General features: G+C 36.3%; 1 protein-coding gene across 6 annotated transcripts; it reads left to right on the top strand.

Annotated features, from left to right (window-relative positions):
- The first annotated feature begins 661 nt into the window (after window positions 1-661).
- Vip (vasoactive intestinal peptide) lies at window positions 662-13,361 on the top strand. Of its 6 annotated transcripts, none has more exons than XM_023564558.2 (7): window positions 662-764; window positions 6,528-6,642; window positions 8,383-8,508; window positions 9,433-9,537; window positions 9,877-10,026; window positions 10,871-10,947; window positions 12,517-13,361. In XM_023564558.2, exons 2-6 carry the CDS (start codon window positions 6,536-6,538, stop codon window positions 10,914-10,916), a joined length of 534 nt encoding a protein of 177 aa, XP_023420326.1. In that variant the 5' UTR covers window positions 662-764; window positions 6,528-6,535; the 3' UTR covers window positions 10,917-10,947; window positions 12,517-13,361. The 6 variants fall into 6 exon arrangements, with proteins under 6 accessions (XP_023420326.1, XP_063088986.1, XP_063088985.1 ...); XM_063232916.1 differs by having other exon boundaries at window positions 663-764; window positions 8,386-8,508; XM_063232915.1 differs by lacking the exon at window positions 662-764 and adding an exon at window positions 5,111-5,344 and having other exon boundaries at window positions 9,880-10,026.
- Window positions 13,362-13,831: the final 470 nt, after the last annotated feature.

Raw genomic sequence — 13,831 nt, forward strand, 5'->3', positions numbered from 1 at the left:
CACATAAACATCTTTAAATGTAAATCATAACAATTAGTAATAAATTCAAATTGCCTGATATAATTTTGTGGGTCAACAGAGAAGCTACCTAATTTATGGGTAATCTGGGATAGATCAGAGAGGGAGGAAGGCATGTGGATATTGACCAGCCCTTCTGGGCCAGCTTGTTCTCGAAGTGGTTAGCAGAGCCTGAGGAGAAGAATGTGGAGGAGAGTGCCACTGGGCAGCTATCCGCCAGTAGATGCGTGTGAGCAATTATCTGCAGAGTGGCTATAGAGCAGTTGCCGCTCACCCTGGGATGAGGGAACACGGGTAGATGGCATCACGCTGTGTGCCTTGCAGTGAGAGGATTGTTGCTGTTCACAAGAGGAGCCACAAGAGGGCGCCCATTGACCCTGAGACTTGAAGGAACATGGCGACACCCTGTCGCCATGGTACCTGACCGAACATGGCAGTGCCCTGTTGCCATGTGACCCACCTGAACAAGGCGGTGCCCCATCACCACGGAAACTGCCTGAACATAGCGTGCCCTGTCGCCACGGCAACCGCCTGAACATGGCGGCGCCCTGTCACATGGTGGAGAGCTGCTGCATGATGACTGTTCCCCGCACAAGATGGAAAAATCACGCTGCTTGCTGGAGGGCACAATGAACGTGATCTAGTGTGGTGGGCGGGCGGTGAGAAAGTGTCAGAGGGCAGAGCAGAGCTGCTGGGAGAAGCCTGTATCGCGGAAGGCAGAGAGAGAGAGGATCGCGCAGTGAGAGGTAATTTCGGTGCAGACGGACCAGGGGCGGGGGAGGGGGATGGCGGTGGGGAGCGAGATAAGGATGAGGAATCAATTTGGGGAAAAGTGGGAGGGTGGGGCAGAGAAGAAAAAATCGGAGGAACATCATCAAGCATATCCTAGGGAGATGAAATAGGTTGGGTCACAGCAGAGCTAGCCAAGACCATTTGCGTGGGATTACAGGACTTAATGAGAGAGGAGCCTGTTCTCAGAACTAGGAATGACTGATGTACAGCAGCTCTATCACCCTGTCACTGGCTTGGCAAAAATCACACAGTGTTTGCAGGATGGAGACATCAAATGTTCCTTCCCTGGGCCAACGTTTGCCAAGGAGTGGGTACGTGGGCCAAACTTCCTGGCAGTAAAAAGTTAATAGTTTAGTTTTTATGGTACTTTTAATTTTTAAAGTACGTAAATTGGAAATTAAGCATTGTAAAGCGTTTTTTGGGAGTTAGGAAATATGTTTCCCATGACTGATTTAGGCAAGAAAAAAAACTGTTCCAGAGAATAAGTCGTCACTGATTCTGTGGCGCCACACAGCCGGTGAGGTTCCAAAAACTCGTGTATTCTAGTCGTCACTGAGAAATTCACAAGTGGAGTTTACGTGAGGTCAGCAGCAGTTTTGCCGGTGAAAGCGTGAGGCTTTTAAGGGAAGAGGGATTTGTTCAGTGAGGGCGGTCCAAAAATCTCTGCTTTGGGCTGTCAGAACCCAAAGAACGTGAGAGATTTTAGTGTGGACACAGGCTAGCCCAGAAAAAAACCCTGGTTAGGGCTGTCATAGAGACGTGAAAATGCCACAGACCCACGCAAACAGGGGAGAACAGTCCACTGGGGCCTGGCCCAGGGCCACAAGTTTCCCGGAGCGTGCTCACCTGAAATCAATCTGGTTGGTGGTGCGTGGAGGCGGCCGGCGATAAGTGAAAAGCCTCTCGGCAGAAGAAAAAGCTCAGAATTAAGCCAGGATGTTACCGGTTTGTGAATCGGCTGGGGACTCAACTGGGTGTGTTTGTCCCAGGAGTCAATCACCTGCTGATTGAGTCATGGCACCAAATGATAGGATTATTTCCAAAAGATGAAAAGTATTTCCAAAAGATGAGAAGTATAAAACAAAAAGAGACCTTTATTCTGAGAACACGGAGAGAGATGAATGACTCCCCCGGCCTCTAAAGTCTGGCGATCTCTCTCTCAGACACGTGGCGTGGGGGGGATATAAGTAACCTAAGCTTAGGGTAGTGCCCTAGGGCCATTAGAGATGCACAGGTATTTCATTGGCACACGTTTGGTGCCAGGAGCAGATTCCAAAGGGTGGTGGGATATAGAGTTACAGGTAAATCTCTAGGGGTGGGGGAGACAGGAGCTCCCTGATTGCGGCTGAGGCTTTTCCCGGCTACAGTGTCCATTCTGGGCCAACAACCCTTTCAATTCTTTCAAGAGGAAGTTCTAGATAGGAGACTGTCAGGCATTTTCAATGAAGATTAAAGAATAAACATTTCAGGATTTGCAAGGTGCATAGTGTTGTTTTTGCAAGTATTTGTTTTTGCAAGTTTTTGTTTTGCAAAAAAAAACAGCCCTAACCACAGAGCATACATATGTGATGAGCATAATTTCATTAAGGGCATTGACATTTAGAATTCATATAATTTTCACATGTTATAGTGTATTCTTTTATTTTTTAACCACTTAAAATTATAACATCACCCTAAGCTTGACAGATATAAAAGCAATGTGATGAGTGTACTTGGCTCACAACCAGTAGATTCAAAATTTACCTGGTCTTCAAGCCCTAGGATCACTGTTGCAGATAGGGCAAGTCTTGGGGCTGGGGATGAGCTAGGGAGACCGGGCAGCCAGAGCCATCACACAGAGACAGATGTAGGCACATCATCCCTACTGGAAATGAGGACCCTCAGGTAACCCTTTGCACTAAGGCAATGCAGTGAATCTGGATTTCTGCCTGAGACTGAAAATTCTTTCCATTCAATCTCCCTGCAGCCAGTACATTTTAGGTGAAATGCCATTTTAGTTAAAGGTCATGCTTTTTCTGTATTTATACAATATTTTTATGATGTATTTCTTATAACCTGACCTATTATTATCAGTAATGCCAATTACAACAATTGTACATTACCAGTCTTACAAGAAGGAATGCTCCATCAAGATCAGAAGGTCTGGTTTCCAATTCTGTATAATGCTAGTCACCTAAGTATTTGAAAAATAACTTAAATTTCTGGACATCAGTTTACTTATTTCTAAAAGAATTTTTAAAAAATGAATGCAAAGCGAGGCCCCTTTGGGGAAACTAGAATAATGCAATAAACATACTTTGGCTATTTTTAATTCAATTGCTCCCTCACCTTAAAGCAAGGATTTTGAAGATGTGTCCTACCTGGTGAATGCGAGCTCCTTTTGTGATAAATATTACTTTATTGCAGAACCTTAAAGTAGAAAATAAATTTTGCCACAGTGATGTCAAAAGTAGGGGAAAGCAGATTAAATATTAATTTCACAGCTGCATTTGTTGAGTTTATGGTAGCATGTATTCAGAATAAATTCATGCAATTTTTTCTTATGATTATTTTTCTGGAAGCACCAAACCACTAGCTATCTAAAGGACCTCTAGTTTACACTTGATTTCCTTGAAAAAAACAAAGAGAAAAAAGAAAGGGAAAAGAAAGAGCAATACATTTTTGTAAATCTGTGAATTCAGATTTTGAACCTGCAGATGGTGCTATGATCCCTTTTTGCAATGGTTTTCTTTCTCATCTAAACTCTTACGAAAAGAATGGAGTTTTTGATTTAGTTTATTTTGTTCAGAGGTAAGAAAATTGAATTATTTCCCTTTACTTTTGTGTTTAGTATAGTGTAAAATTGTCTTTACCTTGGAAAAATCTACATAATAGTTACTCTTCTTGAATGCTAAGTACTTGCTTAAGGCCAAATAATAATCAAATTTCATGTCTTCTGCTTATCTTTCAGTATTTATTTGTCTGTGATCCTTAATCAATTTACTTTTGTTGTTTCTGGCCTTAAATAAAATTGCTTCACTGAGAATTGGGTGACGAAGAGCTAAAGATAAAAAAAATTCCATATGAGAACAATTTCAACCTCTAGTTTATAATAATCAGTTAAAAAAAGATTTCCTGGAATTAAGCCACAGGAACTCTGGCTTAGGTCAGAGCTGTCAACTGGGAAACAAATTTCCAGACATTTTGAAATTTAATTCATTTAATTTTTCTTGTAACTGGATTAGAAAATATGATTAAGCATAGCAAGATATTCTTTACTGGATCGGTCTGACTTTGAATGCAGCAAATAGATATGAAAATCTCAAAGAAGAAAGAAAGCAGGCTTTAGAGCCATTTTCAATTAAGGAATGGACAAAAAAAAAAGACTACACACATTAAGTTTTTTAAATAAAAAGAAAATTTTATTTAAAAAGAATGGAGGCCATTTTGTTGTCCACTTGGTGTAGCTATATTTTGACCTTAACCCTTAACTGAACGTATGCTAGGCTACTTTGATTGAGTAGACCACAAATAGAAATTAGTTATCAAATACTCTGTAAATGCTTTCCAATGAATTCTCTGAAAGCACTGATAAGGTGATTGAGTTGGAAATATTAAAAAGCTGGTGTGGATTTGTGTGTGATGGAAGTTAGGGAAGTAAACAATATGATTCTGCATAATGCAAGGAGTTTTATAAAGAAAACTCCTATTCAATATCTTGAGATCTATAATGTGATAATTTATTTTATTCATTTGATATAATGTATGTGAAGACAAATTGAAAATTACAACATTTTGTACAAAGCATGATACAGTAATACTGCTTTAAGAGTGTGCACATTATATTCTCTTACGAGATTTGTTAAAACTTTAATCCTGAAATATAAAGTAATCATAGAAAGGTAAAAATTATTTCTGCTTACTTTCAAAATTAGGATATGTATCAAGAAAGACTAAATCAGAATCCATATGAATACTATAAAAATGATGTCACTAGCATAATTGATGTTTTGTAATTAGAAACAATTATACATTCATAAATATAAGAAACATAAATATTTCTTTGCTTTTTGCACTTGTTTCTCCATAAAGTCCTTTTTTTTTTAATGGAACCCCAGCGGTCCTGGCTAGACAACTATAATCATTCTCTTAATTCACTGAAACTAATAAAATATTAAGACATTTTTGCATTAAGCTTCATCTTTTTGTTTTTTTAAAAAAGGAAATTTCCTATTTTATCTTGCATTTTGAAGTTACTATAAATTTATATGTATCAGACATAATGACAATTTAATAAGAACGTCAAGCCCTATTCATCCCCTGTGACGTCTTTCAGAGGGCTTTGTGATTGCTCAGTCCTGAGTATAAGCCCTATAAAATGACGGACTTTGAAATGCTGGTCAGGGTACAGTGCAGAGCAATAGCTGGTTTAACAGCCAAGCCTTAGCCAGTGCTGGGGCAGAGAAGCATTTGTGCCTCTCTGGCCTCCAGAACTTCAGCACCCAAGACAGCTCCAACGCCCTGCAGAAGATTCCTGAGGTGCATCACCCACAAGGCAAGTGAAAACTTTACCTTTCTTGTTTCCTCCTATTCTTAGAACATTTTTCAGAGTTATACTGAATATTTCTCTCTCTTGAAAAAATCTCACAATGTTTCTTCTCTGCAAGAGAAAAAATACAAGTTTCTCAAATCATCTATTAAGAGTAGAAATATCTCAATTTCTTCTTTATGAATAGATTTTCTGAATCCTTGTCCTTGGAAGATGTTTTGTTCTGTTTGCCCCATTATTAAATACTGATTTTTTGAAATAAAACAATGCATTAGAGTAGACTTTGTTTGCTTGTATATAGATGTCTGTCTGAAAAGTTCAGTTGATACTTTTGAAGTTTTCAAGTTAGTTTAAAGTGTTTGTTTCTCTTTCTATTTTCCATGTTGATTAAGTGAATTTGGAAAGAATTTATTTTCCTCTTAATTTTGAATCTAAATTTTGAGAAACACCTTAAAGATCTAATCTTTCATACACCAATTGTTTAGAAATGAAATGTATAAGTGAATCAAATGCAATAAACACAAACTTTGATTTTAAATTTGTATTTTTCCTTTATAGCAAAATCTGTTGTGTGTTAATTTTCCTGTTAAAGTTAAGATGTTCAAACCTAAGCTTGAAGTTGTCATAAATAACTACAATTCAGAGAGGAAAAAGTCATGTATATGAAAATTTTTTTCATGTACATGAGTATATAGACTCTATATTTGTATATATACACACACAAACATGTTCATGTGTGTTTACCAGAGCATAAATATTAAATAGGCAATACTCTGATTTTATAGTAGTCAGATGCTGAAAGGATAAAGTAGCAAAAACATTTTCTTGAAGTTGTTTCCTTTATCACAATAGATACTAAAAGTAGATGCTACAATTCTATTATAAAATATTTTCCTCAGGCTTATTTGCAGCATGATAGAGTGATAGTTAATATATACTTGGGCCAATGAAGTGCCTGGAAAGAGATGGACATCACACAAAAAAGAATCTTACTTTTTCTCAAACACTTCTCACCAAGGGAAATCTGCTTGATTTGAAAAGCAGTCATATTGCACTTTAACTCTTTAGCTTGAAGAGAAAAATTGCTGTTTCCGTACCCTTTGTAAGCCTTCACAAATACCCCTAGCCTCTCAGCATTCCCTCGCTGGGGATTAGGACTGGCAACGCTGATGTGATTGTCTGTCTCCAGAGGCTGAGATGGAAGCCAGGAGCAGGCCCCAGCTGCTTGTGGTCCTGATGCTTCTCAGTGTGCTCTTCTCACAAGCACTGACCTGGCCTGTGTTCGGACCACCGTCTGCTCTGAGGTAAGCTTCCCTCTGAGATAAGTTCACTCATAATCAGACAACTGAACATTTCTTCTTTCTCTAAATTGGAATTTCCTATATTATTTTGGACACTGAAATATTTCAAACCACTTATCCTTCAAATACTTTGATGTGTTGAGCAAATTATTTTCCAACAGCAAGTCACTATGGTAGTCTCAATCCTAGAATTCACTTTCAGAGCCTGAGAGACACTATCAGTGTTAGTTTCACCTATAGAACTTATCAGGGGAAGAAAGGAGTTTTGGCTGTTACTCAAAGCCAGAGTTAGGTGAGGATAAACTTTCATTAACTGTTACCTTACTTCAGTACAAGTTCTGGGGGAGAAGTTGTTTCAAAGTCAAACTCATTTAGTTTCATTTTCAAAGGCAATCAGTATATAATTGTAAAATTAGAAGTTTATTAGGGAAATATTTGTAAGGTTATAATGAACAGAAATCTAGGCAAAATCACACTGCCAATACTATAAAATGCGAGAAAATGGATCTAGTGAGATATAGTTCCCCATAATGTACTTGATTTGAACTAAAAATCCTTGGATATGTAGTCCATATTTCAAGCTAAAAAAAAAATACCACAAATCTTCACTTGACACAAAATAAATTTATGTTAAACAGGCAAAAAGTAAAAAAAAATCTATAGTAGCTTGATTTCTTTCAGTTTATAGGTAGTATTATATCTGAAGACAAATAATAATTTTTATTTACCCATTCCTGATTCTTTGCTCCAGATATGCTTAAGACAATGAATACTCTCTCAGATGTTAATGTACTCTGTGAAATTTGTTCAAAGTCAAATGGTTACTTCAACAATTACAAAACAATGGCTATATCTGAATATTATATGATGACTGTTAAACAGTCACAGAACTACTCAAATTTGCCTTGATTCCTAGCCTGTAGATCCAAGAAGTGCCTAGGACTTTGTACCTCCTTGAAGACTTGAACTAATTGTGAACACACACACACACACACACACACACACACAAATAGTACACTGTTTAAAATGTTCATGCATCCACAAAAACATTAAATTTTCACGTATAGTCAAATTATCCCTTAGAAAAGTTGTATTAATACATAAGATCAGAGACCTCAAAAAAATTCATGGAGCCTGAGGGAAAATTCATAAATGAAAAGATTCTTTAGATTTGATGAATGCAGGAGAAAATATCATACCAAAGAAAATCTTTGTAGCAATATTTAGGGACTAGAAAGACAAAAGCAGAAAATATTCAAATCTTGAGAGATATTTGGGAAAATTTATAGTAAACATACACACACAAATTTATAGTAATCATACATAAATTGATTTCAGTTTTAACACTGAATACATAGCTTACTTCTATTTTATGTAAGTCTTTTTACCTATTATTCATGCTGCTGCAAAGTGGAAATACTCTTGATGTAGTGAAGTACACCAAGGAAGTGTACACTCCTTAGCGTTCTTGTAGGATTGAATTATGTAGCACTTCTGCTTGCTACAGCTGGCTTACAGACACTGAATGGCTTCTATTTCATGGGATAACAATAAATTTTCTATGCTCTCATAAATTTTCTGTGCTCTCATAAATCACAGAAGCCCTTCAAGTTGTTCTGTTTTATATTATGAATTGGTGATATTTTTTAAGATTTTGAGTATCTTATTTCAAATCGTTGCCAAACCATGAGCAAACTATTCTGAGGAACGAATGTATTATACTTCTAACACATTTTCCCCTAGTAGGATGAATGAGAGAATACCATTCGAAGGAGCAAATGACCATGATCAAGTCGCATTAAGAGCAGACTCTGGCATCTTGCAAAATGCACCAGCTGAAAGTGACACACCCTATTATGATGAATCCAGGTGCGTTTATTTGTATCATTTTATTTTATTTAGAAAATTATTCTGGAAGTGTCCGAGTTTCACTTCACTATGGAGCTACTACTATGATAACACTACCACTCTCATACGTCATGGCTTCATTCAACGTGATTTAAAGCAGCTTTAGCAGCTGCATATAATTGTCATGCACCAGTTTGTAAAAAATTGGGATGGATGTTCGTCTTTCACATACATTCTCTTGTACACAATTTCAAAATTGTAGATGGGGTCTGAAATGACTGCATTTCAGATTTGCTAATGGAAGAGCTGCTGTGGAAAGTTTCATCTTTATGCTTTTTTTTTTAAAGACTCTGTTAGAACTGTTCATTCACAGAACTGCTCCTTTGAGTAACTTTTTACTGTAGACTAAATAGCTTCATGCCAAAGACAAAGAATACAAGGTTTCTCACTTGCATGGAAAAGTTGGTTGTGGGTCCTAAGATCCTGGTTTGTCTCCAGTATTCTGGTAAAATAAATAACAAAAGTGTAGTATGATTGCAAATTTTCTAAAATCAACGTATTTTCCCACTGCGTGCATCATTATTTAGACTAGCAGGAAGAAAAACAAAATAGCAAGTAGAAAATGGTTGAAATATACTATAGATAATATTTCTTAGCAATAAATCCACTTAAAAGATTCACAGCATAATAATGATGAAATATTCAAAATATACTTTTAAAACTGCTTAATTTCTAAATTTTTCAGTCTTGGCTAGAGATAAAGAAAAATGTTGATATTAGTTGCTAGAAAATATCTTTTGTTAGACTATTAAGAAACTTCTTTTTGGATTTAGATTTTAAAGAGTAGTTTTTATAATAAGTTGATAATCCCCATTTTTAAAAATTAAAATGATACTCCAGAAAATGATTTACAAAATAACAGCTATACTTTCTTACTTGTTTTAGAATTACCAGACATGCTGATGGAGTTTTCACCAGTGACTATAGTAGGCTGTTGGGTCAACTATCTGCCAGGAAATACCTTGAGTCTCTGATTGGAAAGCGAGTTAGGTAAAGAGAATTCATAATTTTTTATCAAACATATCAATCCGTAAGTTATATTTCACAGATGTTAAATTATTAACCTTGTTCAAAACTTGAGAACTCTTTGGCACTGTTCAATTTAGCTAAATAAAAATGTGTATTCTTGAACAAAACAAAGTCCATGCGTTTAGGAACTCTGCCTTTTTAGTAATATATTGATTCATTTCAGACAACTGTAGTTTTCCTAAGTACCAACCATTTACGCATCTACACTCAAACTGCATGAGTCTCATTATCAAATAACTTGCGACATTTGCACGTCTACCACTCGTTAAACTCTTATTTCCTTTTCCTCACACTCCTCAGCAGTAACATCTCAGAGGACCCTGACATCTTAGAGGACCCTGAACGGAACAGACGTCACTCGGATGCCCTCTTCACTGACACCTACACTCGCCTTAGAAAACAAATGGCTATGAAGAAGTACTTGAATTCAGTTCTGAATGGGAAAAGGAGGTAAAACAAAAAACGGAAGAAAGAAAGAAACTTTTAAAAATGAGAAATAGTAAATGACTTTCAAAATGTAAGCTATGAAGCCATCTAATGGGCTAAAGCATGTAGACATTTCTTTACCTCACTCACTACGGATGCCCTGAGAAGCAGTCATTCTCAACATTGGCTAATTTTAAACCTCCCTGGAGAATTTCATAAATACTAATATCTGGGCCTTACCTAAAACCAAATGCCAGGAATCAGTTCCTCTGGGAGTTCAGACCTCAATGCTATTTTTTCATTTTAAAATATCTCTCCAGCTGATTCTGCCATACCACTCCAGTTAAACATGATGGCTAGTCTGAATCTGGGAATAGGTTTCATCAAAAGTGTTGAAACATGGGAACTACAATTAGCCATTTGATAGTACATGGAACCTCCTTCAATGTGGATGTTCAACATACTTATCAAATTCAGCCGAATCATTTTGTATACTAAAGTTCTAAACCCACATCTCTCTATGGTGTGCAAATATTGGACTGGAGAGAAAGGGAGTGAAATGCTTTATGTTTTTAAATTCCAGTTAATTTTGTGTACATGATGAGTATTAAGTATAGTTCTGTTTGGGTGAAATCAGAAAATCTTACTTTCCTTTCTCACTGATCATAAGTCTACAAGAATAATTTTAGCTACTCTAAGACTGAGGAACAATTCACAAGTAGCAACTAACCTCAGGGATGACTGTTTAGTCTCAATGCATCTTGCAGAGCAAAGAGAATAGCTTACTCATTATGTCATAATCATTCTTTGGGGAAGCATTCGCATCTAAGAGACTTACCATGAACAGTTTGCTCCTTCTGACCCACAGCACTCAGCAACAACCTCCTGACTTGACTGAAGAGCTAGGAAAATAATATTTAAAAGCTCTTTGGAGCAAAACAAGTGGTGAGTATACTTGTGCATTCTCAATGTATTCTTATAACCATTATCTAATTATGCATATTGGGAAGAGTCACTGGGCACAAAACATCTTAGGGCTGAATAATTTCTTTTATCGTGAGCCCTCATCTAAGAGCCCCTCTTTCTTAAGTGAATCCAACCCAGTAAACAGCTGAAAATGACTCATGCAATGTTCTGATCACACAAAAGATACTGCTCACAAAGCACACACAGTAGGGGATCTGCGTGGCATTCCTGCTCTATTCAGCCTTATTCCTACCTTTGTGTCAAGATGAACAAAACAAGGGAGCCTGACTCACACTCATGAGAAAAACTGACTTTATTATTGAGAATTAAACCACACTGCTTTTATTAATTTAAGATATAGTCCCAAATTGTCCACTAGCTCTTCTTTTAATTTAGATATAGGAAAATATCACCAAATTATAGCACAGAACATTACTCTGAGTACACCAGGACACCCTGAGTTTGTGTTCTTCACATAAGCAAATGTCATGCTGCAAAATTCAAATTTTGGCTCGTAAGTGAACATGAGCACTATACTAAATATGGCAGCAAAACATATTTCTTTCTTAAATTAAATGTTTGTATTGATTCATTCAAATCTTTATAATATGGGGCAAGTGCTTAAAGAAATTTCAAGTCATTAACATACCAAATATCAGCAGATTTATCCCTAAAGGGTTTTGAAGGAAATGTTTTTGGCTATGTGCACTGTCTGCTTCCTGATATAACTATGTAACACTATTATTTCAGCACAAAGAGAGTTACACATAATATGTAAAGTGAATAGAAACATTTGTGTTTCGATAAAATCTTGTTTGTAGAGGTTAAAATTGGGCAGGGTTTCAACTCCTGACAAGGTTAAGGAAATTAGTTCGAAACAGGCTCATGATAATTCACAATATCACAACAGTTCCTGGTGTGGTGATGTAAAGTGCTCAAGAGGCATCAAGAGTGCCTTAAGTTTCTAAAAGACATTTTCCTGACAGGTACCTTTGTCCCCTGATGAGATTATCCCCTTATAAGGAAGTATATAGCCACAAACTGCCCACATCAATACCTTATTAAGTGTAGACATTTCAGAGAAACAAGTCCTTTGCTCAAGATGAAAGCTAATCACATCAGCTTCTTGAAAAACTCTTAAGACAAAGCTTTCTTCATTGAGATTAAAAAATACGACAGACACTAAAACATAAAGACAATCTTTTGTAAATTGCAAGATCATAAGAAATCCTATCTTGTATTCTTTATGGAAAGGATGCTTTGGATAGGTTTTCTAAGCAGAAAGTTCTGTGAGTTATCCATTTGCGAACAGTACACATATATAATTATTAATGACTAATTATAGTGCCCTTCACATTTCAGTTTCTTTATGACAATCAGTCTACGGGAAGATTTTCCCTTGATTGTGCCAGAATACAATTGCATGCCACAGGCTGTTGACAAGGGCAGAAGAAAAACACGTTTATTAAATGAGTGGTTAAGTGAATGAGATTATAATCCTGTAAATAAAAATATCTTTGTTTGAAGTACTAATTCTTTCTTTTTCAGAATTCTTGAAGACAAAGTAATTTACATTTTGAGTTCTACATAACTATTTCAAGAAAACAACTTCAATAGCAAAACCAAATAAAATATACTGTGTTGTGAATGTGGTGATTTATTTTATTCTGATGTAATAACTGTGATGTTTACATTGTAAATATTATTAGAAAGTCCTAAAATTTGTCTTTAGCTTATAAGAGGTCTGTAATTTCAGATGCTATATATTCTCTAACAAAAATATGTTTAATGATAAGTAGACAATAGATTAATTACAGCTGTGTGAGAGGTTTTCTGGAAGGGTAATGACAGAAGCAAACTGATGAGTTTATTTATAGAGTTCACTATTCAGAAAAGTAGAGCAAATAAGCAGTGTATCTACATTTGAATGTTAAGCAGAGAGAATGCTGTTAACTAAATCTCAGAATAGGTAAGAGAACATCAACAACAATGATAAAGACTTTCTTAAGACAGACTTTCAGGATCTTCTGTTTTCACATTTATAGACAGCTTTATTGCTATTGCATTAAAAAAACCCCTCAAATTTAGGTCTCTATTTACCAAAGGCTTTCTTCTGACTTAGTGTTTCAGTTAAGAGACTTGACTTGGACTTCAGTTAAGAGATTGCACTTCTGACCGTGGACCTTCCCTTTGTGCTTGTGTGAAGTATGTGCAAAATATAAACGGAATAGAATGCTTGTTTTTCAGGAATAAATATTTTTCCATAATACTTCTGAATAATATTTAGTCGTATCAGCTTCTTTCAGTGAAAGTAGATTTGGAGACACAACTATTTTTCCAAAATGATTGTAAGAAGTAAATATAGAAAATAAAGACCTTTGATTATTATTGCAGATAGTTTTCCGTGTTTTGATTCTTTTCTTTTAAATGATTCAGCAAATCACTCATTTTGCTTTAAAGTTTATGAGATGTTTGAAGTAGGATTGCTTTTGGTAGTGTGTGAGTGTAAAACAACAATAATTTACATAACAGGTTTCTTTCTCACATAAAGAGAGAAGCAAAATGTCGATGTTGCTGTGATTCCCAAAGCTCTGGGGAGTTAAACTCTTTGGAGCCCATTCACTATCTCCTGGGAAGGGATATTTCTTGTATTGCAAATTCACAACTAAGGTTCCCGCCATTCTATCTGTATTCCAGGCAGCTGGGTGGAAAAGCAGGGCTCAGAAAAGAGACAGCAAGGGGTATGTGCTGGTTCAGTTTGAGCTGCTGTCTTACACTGACATTCCCTGGACTGGAAGTAGTCTCACAGCCACAGCCATTTACAAGGCAGGATGAAAAATGTCCTCCCCATTCACTTTCCCAA

Source organism: Cavia porcellus, unplaced genomic scaffold (genome assembly GCF_034190915.1).
Source record: "Cavia porcellus strain 051 isolate PalLab524CR breed Dunkin Hartley unplaced genomic scaffold, mCavPor4.1 scaffold_22, whole genome shotgun sequence".
NCBI lineage: Eukaryota > Metazoa > Chordata > Mammalia > Rodentia > Caviidae > Cavia > Cavia porcellus.